This window comes from Trachemys scripta, chromosome 25, assembly GCF_013100865.1.
Source record: "Trachemys scripta elegans isolate TJP31775 chromosome 25, CAS_Tse_1.0, whole genome shotgun sequence".
Taxonomy (NCBI): Eukaryota; Metazoa; Chordata; order Testudines; family Emydidae; genus Trachemys; species Trachemys scripta.
The window spans coordinates 6,391,231-6,408,971 of record NC_048322.1 but is presented as its reverse complement, the minus strand read 5'-3'; the positions used below and the strand labels follow the sequence as shown (position 1 = coordinate 6,408,971).

Below are 17,741 nucleotides of genomic sequence, written 5' to 3'. Positions count from 1 at the left end.
ATGATGAAAGGTCTAGAAAACATGACCTATGAGGAAAGAGTGAAAAAATCAGGTTTGTTTAGTCTGGAGAAGAGAAGACTGAGAGGGGTCTTGGGTGGTTATAAAGACGAGGGTGATAAATTGTTCTCCTTATCCACTGAGGACAGGACAATTAAGTAATGGGTTAAAGCAAGGGAGATTACCCTTCCAGTTAGGAAATTTTTCCTAATTAAGCACTGAAACAAATTATCTAGGGAGGTTGTGGAATCTCTGTCTGGAGGTTTTTAAGAACAGGTTAGACAACCACCTGTCAGGGTGGGCTAGAGTCATGCAGAGGACTGGACTTAGATGACCTATGAGGTCTCTTCCAGTCCTACATTTCTATGATTTATTCTCCAGGGGCTGTTGAGTTGACACCTTCCACCAGTGCTAAACTCACTAGTCATTAAAGGAGGGGGAAAGTGTCAAGGCTCAGAGAAGAGCCCCTTATTTTTTGTGTCTTTACATTTTGTCTTCTCCAAGGAGGCAGTCCTCTTGGACCTTGCGATGGCGGGGGAGAAGGTGAGGCAGACGTGGTTGCAGTCACCATCCCAGAGGAAAAAGAGGTGGATCTGGTAGGTCAGAGGGCCCCGATGTGCTTTGTGGGCCATTGTGTCACCCATGCATATGACATTCCCTTTCCGTAATATCACGAAAGGATGATGCAGCCTGCATGACGGGGCTGGGGTGAGAAAGGACGGCCATCAAATACAAGACTTTCCTATACGTGGAACGACTAATGTGTTATCTTGATGTTCTGGCCAGCTTCCAGCTCAGGTGATCCCATTTTACCGCTCTCAATTCCCTGCTGCCTCTGCAGTTGGATGTGGAATCCACCTTCATTTTCTGTTTCAAACTCCCTGTGGGACGGCGAAATGGCTGCCTCGTTCCCCCTTCCGAGTGTTGCATTTCACGCTGCAAAGCTCTTCCAGATTCGATGGCCCCGTAAGTGATTCTGATGATGATTACTGGCAATGACCATTAATCCATCCTCCCCTCTCCGATCAGTCACACGGAGGGATTGGATGCGATGCTGTTTCTGAACTGTGTTCTCACCTGCCATCAGGCGCCTCCCAGCCCTGATGGCTCCTCACTCAGAGCCCCGAACAGAAAGGATAGAAGGAAGGAGGGTGGCACAGAATCGAGTTTTGTCACATTAATGCAGGTACATCTGGCTCTAAACTTTCATGCCAGATGTTACCTCAATTTGATCCTAATTTCCAGGTTTTCTTTCGACGTTCCTGAGAATGAGAAATGGAGACAAGGCTTAATGTCTGTTCTAAAAAAACCTTTCCAAACCCAAACAGCTGCTCTGCCCAGCTCAGAATTTGCTGCTTTCATTCCTTACATTTCGGCTCTTTATTGTCTCTTACCTTCTCCTCCCCAGCAGGGATCAGGTTGCCTAACAGCCTAGCCCAGAAAGCTATGGGAGCTTTGATTGTCCTTCAACTACTTTGACAAATTATCCTCTCCTATACATTCCTGCGGGGCCTCAGGGGACAGCGATTGGCTAATGAGGATTTGTAATGAGATCAGGAGGCTTTCACTTTCTGGTATCCATTCCCAATGCAGTGCAGGTTGGTGCGGAGGAGAATCCACTCCCATTTGATGGCCATTCTCAGGCCCGCTCTGTGAAATGGGAAGGCCGTGTCTGTATGTTTCAGTCCAGTTCAGAGAGAAGCCGGTGTCCACCTCACAGAAACCACTGCCTCATCTCTCCTTGGCTTTGCTAAGGCTGTCACTGTCCTGTCCTCTTTCCCTAGAAACCCTGCATCCGAAGCCGGGTGGTCCTGAGCGGCCTAAGGGATGACATGTGGACAGAAGAGCATGCTGCAACCCTGGATCTCTTTCTGAAGGATGTCAGTAAGCAATTGCTCGTCGTCTACATAGATGAGTTTGCCGGACTGAAGGTTGAGCAGAATATGCCACATCAGGTTTGTCTGGCACCATGCTGCCTAGATCCTACAAGAGTTCCCGTGGAGGGGCTGCAGTCATATCAGTTTGTGCTGTCATCCTATTGGCCTCGTGAGCTAACCAGGTTTGGGACTAGTTCTCCCCTATGAGTTATTGCTGATCCTAATGCCCCAGCACTAGGGGGCGCTGTGCTGCAGGGGATGTTGAGGGGAACCTGGTGGTTCAGCATGGTGCCTTCCATGGCATGCTCATCACATTCATAAAATTAAGCTCGCGCATAAATGTTTGCAGGCTCCGGGCCTTAGTTTCCTTAAAAGCCTTTTGGGATGGGTTTTGCCTAAAGCTTTTTGAAATGCTAAATACATGATGTCAGCCGTTCTCCTTTATTCACTCGTTGGCTGAGATGCTCAGGGAATTCTAACAGGTAAGAGAAGTGCAGAAGCCAGGCCAGCTCATCCCTGTCGTATCTTGTTCATAACTATCATTTCCTTGCTCTGATTATGTTTCAAACCTACGGCCCATTGCTTTAACTCTGCGTGTTGGGTGTGGGGACAAGACGCGTTCCCATAGATACATTCCCCATAGATACAGCAAAGCCTGCTGCTAATTAACCTCACCCTGTCATTGGCTGTTCATCACAGGAGCAGAAACAGCTCACCTACTTCATCCGCCATGAGAATGCCGAGATCACCGCCGAGAATTTCCAGAAGACAGTGCAATTTGGCACCGTCCGGAGACCCTACATTGATTCCCTTGTGCGAATTCTCAATAGCGTCTTCCTCCCCCGCCTCTTCCACAACACCAATTGGCCCGAGAGCATCAAGAACGAATTCTTCTCGGAAATATACCACTTCATGACCTCTCTCACAGGTAGAGTGAGCGATGCCCTTTCGCTCTGAGCTGCCTCGCAGTGCTGGTTCTCTCCACCAGGATGGCCAGTTTCTTGTTACACACTTGTTGGCTTGCTCTGGGCTCTCCTATTCCGGAGACTCCAATGATGTCCCCAGTAGAAAATGGGGTGCTTAGCAGTATTTTGCACAGTGCCATTAATGATTTAGTTGGGGATTGGTCCTGCTTTGAGCAGGGGATTGGACTAGATACCTCCTGAGGTCCCTTCCAACCCTGATCTTCTATGATTTCCGGCCTTCAGAGGAGAATGAGTTTGGCACCACTGTTGTTTGCAGTGTGTGTTGGTCCCAGCATATGAGAGACACAAGGTGGGTGAAGTAATATCTTTTGTTGGACCAGTTTCTGAGACAAGCCTTTGAGCTCCACAGAGCCGAAGGTCCTACCTCACCCGCTTCATCTTTGTCACCACTGACCGAGGGCCAGGGTGGAATTGGTCCTTAGTGGTGAAAGGCTTCGTATCCCATTCACTGACCCTCTTTGAGCCAGCCAGCGTTCCCTGATTGGAGCTGGTTCCTAGAGGTGAAAGGACCCGTGTGCCATTCTCCGATTCCTCTGAGAAAATAAACCCTCTTCTGCCCCCCAGCCCCAAAGCCAATGCAGGAGAGAGGACCCAGAGAGAGGGTTTGATTGTGTCCCAGCACTTCATCTGTCTCTCCCTTCTCCAGATACCCGTTCGAAAATGAAGGGCCGCACGGTGCTCTACATCCCCATTGAAGCCCTGAGCATGAAGCCCGAAGTGGTAGTGAAGGACAAAGCACTGGTTCAGAGACTGGAAAGTGAGTAACTCCCCAGCCTGGCTCTCGGGAGGCCGTCGTGCTGCCTGGCCTGGGAGAGGGGAGCAATAACGGGATCAATGTAATGGGAAAGGGGCTGGGTGGCGGGATAAACTCCACAGAGGAGCCGGTGAGAATCGCAGTGCGCGGCGTCTAAGTGAATTAACCTCCAGCAGCATATGAGCTGCATCCATCATTCCCAATCTCTGAGCGGCTCGGCGGAGCACGGAGGATCCTTTGGCAGGGTTATTGCTTTCACTTTAGATAGTCTTCAAGGAGCTGGCGGCCACCAGGCAGTAAAAAGTTTTAGGCAGAGGCGAGACCAGCTGGAGCGGCTCCGTGGCGGGACTCTGCATTCCCCAGAACCTGGGGACAGACTCACTGCACTGTCCTCAGGTGCCTCTCCCAGGGATCAGGGCATAAAGTGGGCCTTGATTTCATGACCTTGGAGGATGTGAGGCTGGGCAGGGTTAGTCCAGGCCCTGCCATGTGGGTTCCGAGTGGGAGGGGAAAGCGCTCATGACTGGTGCAGTTAAAATAACTTTTCTGGTATTGACTTGTGGCAAAGGGATGCCTGACTAGTCCCCAGCCAGAACTTTGTGGAGGGAAGGGTTAGTAACACTAGAAAAATTGGGGAGCACTCAAAAAAGATCACCCAAAGAGAGCAGGAGACAGACCATCAAATGCCTTTGATCGTTCCACCTTCTGGGCCCCCGCCTGCCTTGCTTTCTCTGCACAGGTTAGCAGTAGGCGCACACCAACTGAGCATCGCTGTGGAGTGCCCAGCACCCATTCACCGAACGCTCACCCAGCTCTCAGGTGTGCTACTCCTAAAGGACTCGCGCACACCAGTCTGGGAGATTCAACGTCAGATCGCCAAGTTGCTTCACGTACACCACTCAGATATGTTTATAGTGAAAGCAAGAATTAGTTTATGATCAAAGAACAGAGATGCAAATGAGAGAAAGCAAGGATGCTGGAAACAAATGGTTACATATACAACAAAACCATAGCACAGTTTTTAGTGCATACCTTTAATTCCCAAGATATTCCTGTCAAGAAGTGTGGGGGAGACGAGGCCCTGCACCCCCGGCTTCCTGCGATTCAACATGACTCTCAGCCGTCCAGTAAGGCAGAAGGTTTATTAGACGACAGGAACACGGTCCAAAACAGAGCTTGCAGGTACAGACAACAGGACCCCCTCAGTCAGGTCCATATTGGGGGCCAGGGATCCCAGTCTGGGCTTCCCTCCCCTTCCCCAGCCAGCTCCAAACTGTAAGGCTCCAGCCCCTCTTCTGCCTTGGTTTCTTTCCCAGGCCAGGAGGTCACCTGAACTCCTTGTTCTCCAACACCTTCAGTTGGCACCTTTGCAGAGGAGGGGCTCAGGCCATCAGTGGCCAGGAGACATTCTCTGTGCAGACACCATCGCACGGGCCCTCTCGGGCTCTGCAACAATCACACCCCCTTATCCCACCACCTAGATATTTAAGAACTGCATAGAGGAAACTGAGGCACCCACACAATATTCAGAGAGAACATTAAGAACAGTCCCACTTCGTCACAATTCCCTGGTTTCCTAGAGAGTAGCTTCCCCAAGCCCTCTTCCTAGAATTTTCAGCCAAGCCTCCTGAAGTAAACCCATGGTTAGTTGACTTCCTCAATGGGGATTTATCTGCACCCCTTTTGTACTGAACCAGACCTTTTGATCTTCACTTGAAGAACAGGGTGTCTCTCCCCCCCCCCCCCGCACTGTTTACATCTGCCTCTTACTTTCCTTCTCAAGTCTCCACTAGCTCTTCATTAGTATTTGACCCAGTATGCAAATCGACTTCTATTGTATGCTACACAATGCCTCCCTGCCCCACTAGGAGATAAGTGTCTCCTGCCTGCTGGGGGAAATGTGTCTCCAGGCAGGATAACCTGCCTTTAACTTGCAAGACCCAGAGAACATCCTTTTCAGCGTGTGTACGGAACTCCTAATGGATTTGCCGTGCATACCTCTCGCAATGGTGACGCTAGCCAGGGCAGCACGGACTTTCGTTAGAGATCTTACCTGACATTCTGCGGTGAAGTCAGGGGGGCTCTGTACCCCTATGGACCCCTCTGCCGGTTGGCATCAAGAGCTCCTCGGGGCACGAGCTTTATTAAGCACCAGCGCTGCATTTGCACTCGGATCCGCTTACCATTACGCCCGTGTGGAGTCCCATTGAAATGAATGGGGCTCCCCCCCACCCCCGAGCGCAGAGGGCTCTCTGCACGGCTCAGATTGCTGGCTCAGGGCCCTAGAGGAAAGCCGGGAAATGACAGTCTAAGCCCCAAGTCCATGGGTGTTCAGTTTGACACGCGTCACTTCATTCACACGAGTGGTCCATTTATTTAGTTAGGATATTTACTCCCGTGTGAATATTTGCAGGCTCAAGTGCTGCACCCGACACAGAAAAACACAGCAGCTAGAACAATGGAACCCTGCTTCCCGATGGGGGCCTGTAGGCACTACTCTAATTGAAATAATTAATAATAATTAATAACTTCAAGTTAATTATAATGGTGCGGCTGCTACATAAAGCAAGCACGTACACCCTCTATCCCCCATGAAAACCGTTCTCTCTCAGCACTGGCTGCGTATCCCACCAGTGCAAACCGGAAAAAGCAGTTAAATGATTCAGCTCCTCATCTGCGTGGCTCTCATCAGCTCCCTTCTCGCCCTGATCTCCCTCCCTCCCGCAGCCCGTGTCCCTCCACCCTTATCCGGAGCAACCCTCAGGCAGCCGGAACACCAGCCAGGCTCATTTGTTAATCTGGTGGGGGTGTAGCTTTCCTCAAGTACATTGTATGTAGTGCTTTACCTGGCCTGTCTAACGTATCTATAGCCTCACGGCACTGTAGTGCTGAGGGAAGAGACATCCAGTGAAACTGAGCAGTAACCCAACGTGTAATTCAACTGTGGAACTCACTGCCCCGCTATCTTGTTGGGCCCATTAAGTTCTGCTGAATTTCAAAAGGATTTGACATTTCTATGGCTAACGAGACCCTCTACAGTTACATTAAATAGCATAAAACATGTATAAGAGCTATACAATCTCATGTTTCAGGACACCGAAACATCCTCTACAGGGAGATTATTCCATAATTGACTATTTAGAGGGATTTTTGTACCTTCCTTTGTAGCATCTGATCTTGGCCACTGTCAGAGACAGGATACTGGGCTCGAGGGACTTGGTTTGAGTCTTCTGTTACTGTATACACAAATTCAATTGAATGGATCGCTCAGGACAAGTCAAAAGCTGTAGATTGAATTATTTATGCAATATGTCTTGATTATAAGTAATAAAGCGAAAACTATGCTTGGATTTGGCTCGTCAGTGGCTAAATTCCCCTATTGTTCCTAATGCAAGCGGTGCCAGTGACGTGAACAGGACTTCTTGTCTGGCCAAGGCGGGCCCCATTTGCAGATATGTGCGTCCCGAGATACCCTGCGTCTTTCTTTTAGTCAAAAGAATTGAGTTCGGGTCGAGGGAGATGATTTCTCATTGATTCCATCGCAATGTTAATGTTATAAAACCCAAGAACACGTTTGATCTGAGATTTGACAGAACCTTTTACAAAAGTTAAATATGTCCCTGAAAAGTGTCCCCTGCCCATGTTTCTTTTGAACCATGAACAAATTCCCACTGCTAAGGAGACGCGGAGGGTATGCAGTGGACATGAATGGCCCATAATGAGAAGGACTGTGTGTTCCACAAAACCCAGCACTGTCCCCACTAAAATCTTTGCAGGGCCAGCTATTATGCCTGGCAATATGTGTCTGGGTGAAACATCCAATTGGACACCTTGGGGGTAGCTTCCATTATGACTACATCTTCGATGTTATCAAGTACTTAGCGATGCCTGGCTATTCTAATGGTTGGGCTGCGTGATTATCTTACCCCTATAATTTGGTGCCGAGATTGCTGCTCTCATCCTGGGCTCCTAACTCTTCGACTGGCGCACTGTGACTATTAGCAGCTTCCACTCTGTGGAACAGGGGGGAAGCCGCAAGCGTAGTTAATTGAGTTCAAATAAACTTTTTCCTTCTGCCGCCATCTGGTCAGTTACTTGGGTTATTTCCTAGTTCGATGCACTCACGTATCCGGCACCTTTCGGCTCTCTGCCTGGGGTGCAGCGAATCTCCGCTAGGGTTCGCCCACGTAGGTCCCCTCGTCTTTGCGATACCGCTCTGCTCAGCTTTCTGCAGCTGCACCTGGGATGAAGAGGAGCTTGTTACGGCAGTTTCTATCTGTTTTACAGTGTGTTTGGGATCACAACAGTGATACTAGAATAGCACCCCCCACCCCAGCTTTGCTCCCTGGGCATTTATGAATCACATTCTTGACACTAATGAAAAATTTAGTTTCACAACCCGCCTCTGAAGTAGGGAGATATCATCGCCTGCAGTTTGCAGAGAGGGAAACAGGAGGCCAGAGAGCTGACGCGGGTTAGAACGCAGAAGTCCTGAATTTTAGCCTGTTTCTAATCACCAGGCCGCGTTTCCCGCCCAGAGCTGCAAACAGAATCCCGGCGTCCAGATGCCCCATTCCTTTGCTCAAACCACATTCCACCGGGGTCCATTATTCGGCAGCACAGTGGAATGTCCCTATCATGCCAGGGCGGAGAAACAGAAAGGAAAATCCTCAACCTTAACCTTAACGCTTCTCACACCCTGTCAGACAGTCCTGGGTGCTAAAGCCCAGAGCTAGAAAGGTATTTGGCGCCCATTAAAATCAGCGATGGCTAAATCCCTAACGCCTTCGGCCTCGTCTGACTCTTTGTTCCAGCTTCCATGATCCACTGGACGCGGCAGATCAAGGAGGTGCTGCGAGCGCAGGAGGCGGTGGAGAGCAGGGAGAGCACGGGGCCATTGGAGGAGATTGAGTTCTGGACGAACCGCTGCACCGACCTGTCTGAGATCAGCAAACAGCTATGCAGGCAGGGAGTGACGCACATCGAGTCCATCCTGGTGCTCTCCAAGTCCTCCTATGTGGCACCCTTCCAGAGGCTTGCCAGACAGATACAGGTAGGGGTGGAGACAGTGCCCGGCTGAGTGGGGAGAAGTGGACCAGAGCCGGGTCCCACTTTGTAAAAACTTGTGCCGAATGTTGGCTCATGAAAGGGAGGGGATCCCTACAGTAACCCCCATCTGTACATGCACTGCTCCTAGTCCAGTCCGGGGCTCTGCGCACACAGCTCGGCCGATGTCCCTCGAGCCCTGGAGAGGGAATGCAGTTTTACTTCGGTGCAGGAACCGAAAAGACGTCAAGAGTCTAACTTGGGCCTTGGAACCCTGCAGGCCGAGTGTCCTGCTTTCACTCGGAGCCCACTAGCCCTGGGTCCTCAGGATTAGCCCGCCTGCTAGAAACCCGGGTGAGATGAGTCCTTTTTCTCTCCCCCTCGGGGATTGCTTTGCAGGACGGGTCTGAGCAAGCGCAGTCGAACCTCCGCTTCCTTTCCATCCTGAAAGAGCCGTTCCAGGAGCTGTCCACGCTGCGGCCCAAAGACATCCCTGACAAGCTGCCCCACCTCATCAGCCTCGTCCGCATCATATGGGTCAACTCCCCATACTACAATACCAGAGAGAGAATCACAGCCCTCTTCCGAAAGGTGGGGGCTAGTGGGTTAAAGCAAGTGGGGGAGGGGGCTGGGAGCCAGGACTCCTGGGTTCTATCTCTGGCTGTGGCAGGGGAGTGGGGTCTAGTGGTTAGAGCAGGGGGGGCTGGGAGCCAGGACGCCTGGGTTCTCTCCCTGGCTCTGGGAGGGGAGTGGGGTCTAGTGGTTAGAGCAGAGGCTGGGAGCCAGGACTCCTAGGTTTTATCTCTGGCTGTGGGAGGGGAGTGGGGGCTAGTGGTTAGGTGCAGGGGCTGGGAGTCAGGACTCCTGGGTTCTCTCCCCGGCTCTGGGAGGAGAGTGGGGTCTCTCCTCCCAGTTAGAGCAGGGATGCGATGTAGCCCACCTAGGGACTATTCTTAGTCTCCTCTGGCTTTGAACTTTGCCAAGCTCCCTGCCTCAGTTATATCTGGTGGCAGCGAGTTCCTCAGGTTAATTATCCTCTGCCCCAAATCATTTCTTCCCGTCACTCTGATGTGTGTTGCCATTGAACTTCATGGAGAGCTGGACTCGTTATTGCTAAAAATGATTGCCCAGGAAGAGTCTTTGTTTACTTTAAGAGGCCCACGCAGAGCTGTGCTGACCCTTGAATCATTTCTCCTTAGATGAGCAACAAAATTATCCTGATGTGTTGCCAAGACATTTCCCTGGACCGGATTTTTGAGGGTTACGTGGTATCCAGCAGACAGTCGCTCCATGACTGTATCTCATGTATGAACGCCTGGAAGGATTGTTACCTGTACGCAGCTCAGATGCACAACAGGTGGGCAGCGGGACAGCCTGCGCCCTGCAGAACCAGCGGAAGGATGTAAAGGGAATGCGTGAAAGAGCCCAGATTAGCGACTCCTCTGGATGTCCCCAGAGTGGGGACTACCTGGGTATTGTCTTCCCCCTCCCCGCTGCAGCCCTGCTGTCAGTCTGGGTGGCCTGTTCAGTTCTTGGGACCTTGCCCAGACTGCCAAAAGTTGGGCCAGAAACTTGCAGCCCACTAGGGACAAAAAATCCGCTTGGTGGCTGGGAGATGGGGATGAGTGGAACCAGTGAGCTGGATGGGAAAGGCCCCGTGTCCCAGGCCCCAGCCCCTTCTGACTGGCTCCAGTCTCCCTTCCCTGCTTCTCCTGAGCTGTAGAAACCAGAATCTATCATTATGATTAGGGATGTCAGGTTTAAGTGGGCGCCTGGTCCTTGACAATTAAGCCTAAGTGTTACTTGTCGGCTTCAGGTTCAGCTTTGTCGGGCTGGATCAATATTTTATAAGACAAAGACATTAGCGTGCAAGCCAGGCAAATACAGCTGAGTGGGGATTAGGTACTCGAGCTTTGCTCTCAGGGTCTGTGATCTCCCCAGAGCTCCTGGGTAGGATAAGGCCCCGGGGTTTTCCTACAGCCCTGTCAGTGGGAAGAGATTCTGGGGGACCTGTCACGGAGTATGGGGGGACTCAGGGCCTTGCACCCCCGGCGCCCTGTGATTCACCATGACTCTCAGCCAGCCAGTAAAGCAGAAGGTTTATTTAGACGACAGGAATACAGTCCAAGACAGGTCTTGCAGGCACAGACAACAGGACCCCCCTCAGTTACGTCCATCTTGGGGTCCCAGGGCATCCCAGCCCCCCTTCGAGGTCAGAGCCATCTCTGCCTCCCAGCCATCTCACCAGCCAGCTTCTGAGACTCTGCCTTCAGCGACCCCTCCCACAGCCTTTGTTCAGTTTCCCGGGCAAAGGTGTCACCTGGCCTCTAACCCCTTCCTGGGTTCTCATGTTACATGCTCAGGTATTCTCCTTTGGTCAGTCTCCCCTCCCCCAATGCAGACTATCCTAGCCACACTCCCCTATCAGCATTCAAAGCCCACAGTAAGAACAGTCCCAGTTCGTCACATCTCTACCCCCTTCCAGACCGAACTGAGCGGGGTCACTTTAACCAGTGACCCGGGGAAGTTCGAATCTACCCCCGTTCCCATGGATGCCCCAGCATCCCTGCCATTCCTTGGTGAGAATTACACCAGGCCCCTCCAGTTTCACGCCCCACCCCCCTTAGGTCGGGGCTGCTCGATGGCACTCGTAGTTCGCATGTGGGAAGGTTTATGCGGCCTGTGCCCTTTTTCCACTCCAATACCCCTGGGGTGCCAACTGGGTTGGGGTCTTCTCCCAGCGCTCCAGTCTGGAGGTCAGTGATTCGGGCTCTCTTGGTTCAGAGCCCCCCTTTTTACCCTGGCCGCCCTCTGGAAAGGCTCCTCTATGCTGGGCAAGGGTCCTAAAGCCGTTTTCCCCTTGTCCCAGGCCTTCCTCCCCCTCTGACAGGGGTCACAGGATCGGCAGTACTGTCGGACAGTAGCAAAGACCCCAGGCCAGTAAAAGCCCCGTAGCAGCCTCTGCTGGGTGCGCCAGGTTCCCCGGTGCCCTGAGAGGGGAATGTCATGGGCCCGGTACAGCAGCTGGCGGCGATACTTCTGGGGTACCACCAGCTGCCTCCTGAACCCCCCTGACTCCATTTTCCCTGGGGGAGCCCATTCTCGGTACAGGAACCCCTTCTCCCACAGGAACCTTTTCCGGTCACCTCTCCCATGGTTTGTACCGCGCTGAGGTCGGCCAGGTCCCTTATCTTCCGCAAGGAGGGATCTTTCTGCACCTCGGCCTGGAACTCAGCAGCTGGGACAGGGATGGTCACCTGCTCTCTCTCGCCAGCTGGGTCTAAAGCCACAGCCTCCCTGAGCCGTGTCCCTGGGTGTTCCCTCCCCACCAGGTTAGGGTCCTGCGCCTCAGGCAAGGCACCCCCCCAAGGCCAGGGCGCAGTGCCCCTCGCCGGCTCTGACTGCGGGTCACAACCAGTGCCCTTTGGGGGTTGCTTGGCCCGTCCTCCAGGTCCCCCCCCCATCAACACCTCAGTGGGCAAATACGGGTGTACCCCCACGTCCTTGGGGCCCTCCTTGGCCCCTCACTTCAGGCGTACCCTCGCCACAGGTACCTTGAATGGGGTCCCATCCACCCCCGTCAGGGTCAGGTAGGTGTTGGGCATCACCCGATCTGAGGCCAGCACCTCGGGCCGGACCAATGTCACCTCTGAGCCCGTATCCCAGTATCCATTGACCTTCCTCCCATCCACCTCCAGGGGAACAAGGTACTCTCTCCGGAGGGACCGCCCCGCGCCCACCGTATAAACCAAAAACCCTGAGTCTGGAGCATCCAGCCCCCCAGAGGAGCTGGCCTGGAGCTCTCCTCCCTCTTTAGCAGGTGGTACTCTGCCAGCCCCCCTTCCCTGGGAATGCTGCCTCTCGCCCGGCTGGGTCTCTATCCAGTCAACCCTCTGTGGGTTCGGTCTGCTCAGTCTGTCCCTGAGCCTGGGGCACTGGGCCCGTATGTGACCTCTCTGGTCACAGTGACAGCAGCCCATGTCCCGTGGGTCCCCTCGAGTGGGTTGGATGGACCTGATGCTGGATCTTCCCCTTTGGTGGGGGTTCTCCCTATTTCCTCACTGGGAGGTCCCATGGTGACTCTCTCTCTGCGTTGTGGTGGGACTGTTTCTTTGGGACTCCTCCCAGTTATCCCCGGCCCGACTGTTCACAAACTCGTCGGCCAACTGGCCTGCGTGCTGCGGGTTCTCTGGCTTTTGGTCCATCAAAGCCTCAGGTCGGGTGGGCACTGCTCATACACGTGCTCCAGTACGACTAGGTCAAGTAGGTCCTCCATAGTTTGGGCCCCAGCTGTCCACTTGTGGGCATACCCCTGCGCCCGGTTGGCTAGTTGTAGGTATGTGACCTCACGGGTTTTACGCTGATTCCGGAACCTTTGCCGGTACATCTCAGGGGTCAGCCCAAACTCGTGGAGCAGGGCCTTTTTGTACAGTTCGTAGTCCCCTGTCTCCGCCCCTTTCAGTCGGCTGTACACCTCCCTGGCTGGGGGATCCAGTGAGGGAATGAGAAACTGGAGCCTGTCTGCAGGGTCAACCCTGTTCATCTCGCAGGTATTCTCAAAGGCCGTCAGGAAGGTATCCATGTCCTCCCCCTCCTTACGCTGGGCCAGCAAGCACTTATCAAAGCTCTTTGCAGTCTTGGGTCCCCCCTCGCTCGCCGCAGCCGGGGCCCCACTGCTCCTCAGCCTGGCCAGTTCCAGCTCGTGCTGACGTTGGTTCTCCTCATGCTGACACTGTTTTTCCCGTTCTTCCCGCTCATGCTGACATTGGTCCCGCTCATGCTGACGTTGTCTCTCCTTCTCTTCCCACTCCTGCTTCAGTTCTTGCCGCCTTACCTCGAGCTCTTTCAGTCTCAGCTCCCTGACACATTCCAGTCGCATCCGCTCCCGGGACGGGGAACTCCGCCGGGACGATCCCCTGCTGGCTGCCGGGGTCAGGGTGCCCTTGGTATTCGCTGGGCTTCCCCCAACCCCTCCCCTAGGTATAGCTAGGCAGGGTCTCAGGATGTCCTCGACAGCAGTCTGACCCCTCCCAGCCATGTCAGGCCCCGGGGCCCACGCTGCATCCACCGGGCGGCTTCTCTTAGGGACAGGGCTCGGTTCATCCAAGCGATCCCTCTCCTCCAGCTGGGCAATGAGCTGTTCTTTGGTGGACCTCCCAATGCGCAGCCCCCTCTGCCTGCACAGCTCCACCAGGTCACTCTTGAGGCGTTTAGCATCCATCCTCCTGCTGGCCACTCGCCGGCCTGTGCTCTCCGCTTTCCACCGTTCCAGGGGGACCCCTAGTGTGCCAGCCCTTCTTCAGGTCACCCCCTCTCTGCCAGGGTCGAGCTGCAGACTCCTCCACCCCGGGACCGCTCGCTGCGATCCCCCGGGGGACCCTGTTATTGCAACAGTCCTTCTCTCTGGTCACACACTCCCAGGGGTCAATCACCCCCTGAACCGTCTCTCTCTGACTCTTCAGCCCACCTGGTCCCCGTCAATCCCCCTTCACTTTACTGCTCCCCAGTCACTTACTGCAGGACGCGCCGTCCACGGGGTGCAGTACATCCCATCGCTGCCACCAGTTGTCACGGAGTATGGAGGGACTCAGGGCCTTGCACCCCCGGCGCCCTGTGATTCACCATGACTCTCAGCCAGCCAGTAAAGCAGAAAGTTTATTTAGACGACAGGAATACAGTCCAAGACAGGTCTTGCAGGCACAGACAACAGGACCCCCCTCAGTTACGTCCATCTTGGGGTCCCAGGGCATCCCAGCCCCCCTTCGAGGTCAGAGCCATCTCTGCCTCCCAGCCATCTCACCAGCCAGCTTCTGAGACTCTGCCTTCAGCGACCCCTCCCACAGCCTTTGTTCAGTTTCCCGGGCAAAGGTGTCACCTGGCCTCTAACCCCTTCCTGGGTTCTCATGTTACATGCTCAGGCATTCTCCTTTGGTCAGTCTCCCCTCCCCTAATGCAGACTATCCTAGCCACACTCCCCTGTCAGCATTCACAGACCACAGTAAGAACAGTCCCAGTTCGTCACATCACCTCAAAGGCTGTGAGCTCTTCCATTCTTTCGTGGGGCACTCTTGAGAGGGTCTACAGGCTTGATGTGCCCTTTGGGAGCGGATTCTCAATTCAAATCACATGCATTTCAGAGAAGATCAGGGTTGGAAGGAACTTCAGGAGGTATCTAGTCCAACCCCCTGCTCAAAGCAGGACCAATCCCCAAATGGTCCCCCTCAAGGATTGAACTCAGCACCCTGGCTTTAGCAGGCCAGTGCTCAAACCACTGAGCTATCCCTCCCCCCCGTTTGCGAAATCCTGGGAGTCTCATCCCAGACCCCAGAGTCTGTGAGCGAGGAAACTCTTGGGTGTATATGCGCCAACTTTCTCCAGCTCCAGTAGGTGCCCCCGCCCCTTTCCCAACGCCCCTGGCCCCACCCCATCTCCAAAGTCCCTGCCCTAACTCCGCCCCCTCCCTGCCCCTATTGGATCCCTTCCCCAAATCCCCGCCCCAGCCCTGCCTCTTCCCCCAGCGCGCCTTGTTCCCCCTCTTCCCCGCCACACGAATCAGCTGTTTCGCGGCACAAGTGCTGGGAGGGAGAGGGGAGAAGCAGGACGCGGCGGTACGCTCGCGGAGGAGGCGGAGGTGAGCTGGAGCAGGGGGGCAGGGCGGGGAGCTGCCAGTGGGGGCTGAGCACCCACCAATTTTTTTCCGTGGGTGCTCCAGCCCCGGAGCACCCATGGAGTCGACGCCTATACTTGGGTGACATTCCTATCCCTTGTGCCAGCAGGGCACTGGCTTCTGTTCCCAGGGCGCGGCTCTGCCTTTTCTGCAGGGCCCTGGACGATAGACCTGCTGCTGCCTCTGAGAAGCGACAGAGCTAACATGCCCACCCAGGAGAATCTACTCCCCATCTCGGTGCCTGCCTCTGAGGCGGCCGTGGGGCACGACAAACCTTTTCTCCTTCCGCACTTCTAACAGGCTTTCCGGGAAAGGCTGGGTCCTGGACCAGACGAGCATCTTCGCCCAAGTGGACGCCTTCGTTCAGCGCTGCAAAGACCTCCTGGAGGTACGTGGCAGTGGCACGTGGTTCCCCCCGCGTGCTGACAGGACTAGGGACGTGGCCTGGGATGATAATCTCCCTGCAGCATTGGCCCCCTGCCGTCGTTGTGAGAGGAGGCTGCATCTCAGCCTGACAATTACTGGTGTTTCATTTACTTGGAGCCAACGGCTGCTCTCAGGTGCAGCAGGACAAATCCATCTGTTTCCATGACAGAGTGGTTTGGCGCTCAGCGGTTTGTACCGTGCCTGAGACAAGTAGCAGGTGCTGTGTAGTGATCAGTCTGGCATCAAACGCTCCTCACACCGAAAGCACAAGAGCGTGATGTGGGGCGCTGTGCGGGAGGTACCCAGCCCTATGTCACAGTGGGGACCCCCACAAGGAGGTAGCCAACCCTGGGTAGTGGTGGGAACGCAGCCTTCTGCATCAGCTGGAGTTTTCAGAGTGTCTGGTCGTCCCTGATGCTCCAGGCAGCTTTCACAACAGTGCCCCATTCTGGTGGGGATGTGTGGGCAACTGGGGCAGACGCTCCTTCCCCGCAGTGCATGCAACAGCAGCACATCGTGCATGTGGTCCTGGCGCCCGCCTTGGTCTGCAGACTCAGGCAGCCCCAGCGCTTGGCTACACTTCAAACTCTGCAGCAGTACTTCGGTGAAGATGCTACCTATGCTGGTGGGAAGGGTTCTCCAGTCAGTGCAGACGCTCCCCCTCACCGAGAGAGGGTAGCTAGCTTGAAGGGAGAATTCTGTCTACACTGGGGTTAGGCCGGTTTAATTCTGGTGCTCAGAGGTGTGGATTTTTCACACCTCTGAGTTGTCCTAGTGACCTAATTTCCTAGTGTAGACTTACCTGTGGCTTTACATTGTAAGATCTTTGGGAGAGGGACTGTCTTTTTTGTTCTTGGCTGCAGAGCACCTAAGCACAGTGGGGTCCTAGGATGTGCCCAGAGCTCCTAGGTGCAGTGGTTTGAGCATTGGCCTGCTAAACCCAGGGTTATGAGTTCAGTCCTTGAGGGGGCCATTTAGGGATTTGGGGCAAAAATCTATCTGGGGATTGGTCCTGGTTTGAGCAGGGGGTTGGACTAGATACCTCCTGAGATCCCTTCCAACCCTGATCTTCTATGATAAATGAGTAGCTGAGAGCCCGAGCTGTCACATGGTTGTGGCAGTTGGGCCAAGGAATCCACTATGTCTCATACAGCCAATTAAATGGTTGCATGCAAATTAGCTGTAAAGTAAGGGTGGTGGTTAAATCATAGACCCATAGGACTGGAAGGGACCTGGAGAGGTCCTCCAGTCCGGTTCCCTGCACTCAAGGGCCACCTCTACACCCTAGACGTTCCCTGACAGATGTTTGGTTGATATCACGGACTCTGGGCATGACAGATACATGCCTTGCTTTGCACAGGTGTAATTCGTAAAGTCAGAATAGCTGGGACCTTAAAAATTGGGCGGTAGCAGATGGCAAACCCCAGTGATGGTTGAACTTGGTGATATTCTGAACAGCAAGAGCTCCCAAGCATGTTTGTAGGTGTTTCCATCCCTCCTCACTGACTCAACAGACATTTAAGGCTCCAGAGTGACACACAGACAGGTGACAGCCCTGGAATCTTATTATATAGATAACGATAATAACATGAGGGTGGTTGGCTGCCCTGCCAAGATGGGATGGGGTTAAACTACATCTCCCAGCAGCCACTAGGTGCTCCCACAGCCTAGAAATGTGTCCGCAGCCGGTCAATGGGGGTGAGGGTGGGATTCATGCCGAGCAATGGGAAGGCAAACCCGAAAATGCGGTGGTGCACTTGCCAACAGGTTTGCGACTGCCAGCAGCACTTCGCCCGCTGGGAGGACGGGAAGCAGACCCCGCTGCCCTGTTTCTTTGGGCACCGGGGTCCCCAGATGACCCGGAACCTGCTGGAGATAGAGGAGACCTTTCAGAAGCACCTGCACACCCTGCGGAACATGAAGGGGGGGATCCTGGACGTGAAGAACACGTTCTGGCACGAGGATTTTAACCGGTGAGAGGGGGCCCT

The 17,741-nt window shown here is 54.0% G+C and overlaps 1 protein-coding gene across 1 annotated transcript in view; it reads left to right on the top strand.

Moving 5' to 3' along the window:
* The window catches only part of LOC117869977 (dynein heavy chain 2, axonemal-like), a 37,380-nt gene that overhangs the window by 9,497 nt on the left and 10,142 nt on the right, over positions 1–17,741 (top strand). Inside the window, exons 3-11 of the mRNA XM_034757087.1 lie at positions 502–593; positions 1,782–1,952; positions 2,574–2,802; positions 3,507–3,617; positions 8,429–8,667; positions 9,060–9,251; positions 9,860–10,017; positions 15,628–15,715; positions 17,521–17,726. Of these exons, the coding sequence (XP_034612978.1) occupies positions 502–593; positions 1,782–1,952; positions 2,574–2,802; positions 3,507–3,617; positions 8,429–8,667; positions 9,060–9,251; positions 9,860–10,017; positions 15,628–15,715; positions 17,521–17,726 (1,486 nt within the window). The remainder of the gene's footprint in view (positions 1–501; positions 594–1,781; positions 1,953–2,573; positions 2,803–3,506; positions 3,618–8,428; positions 8,668–9,059; positions 9,252–9,859; positions 10,018–15,627; positions 15,716–17,520; positions 17,727–17,741) is intronic.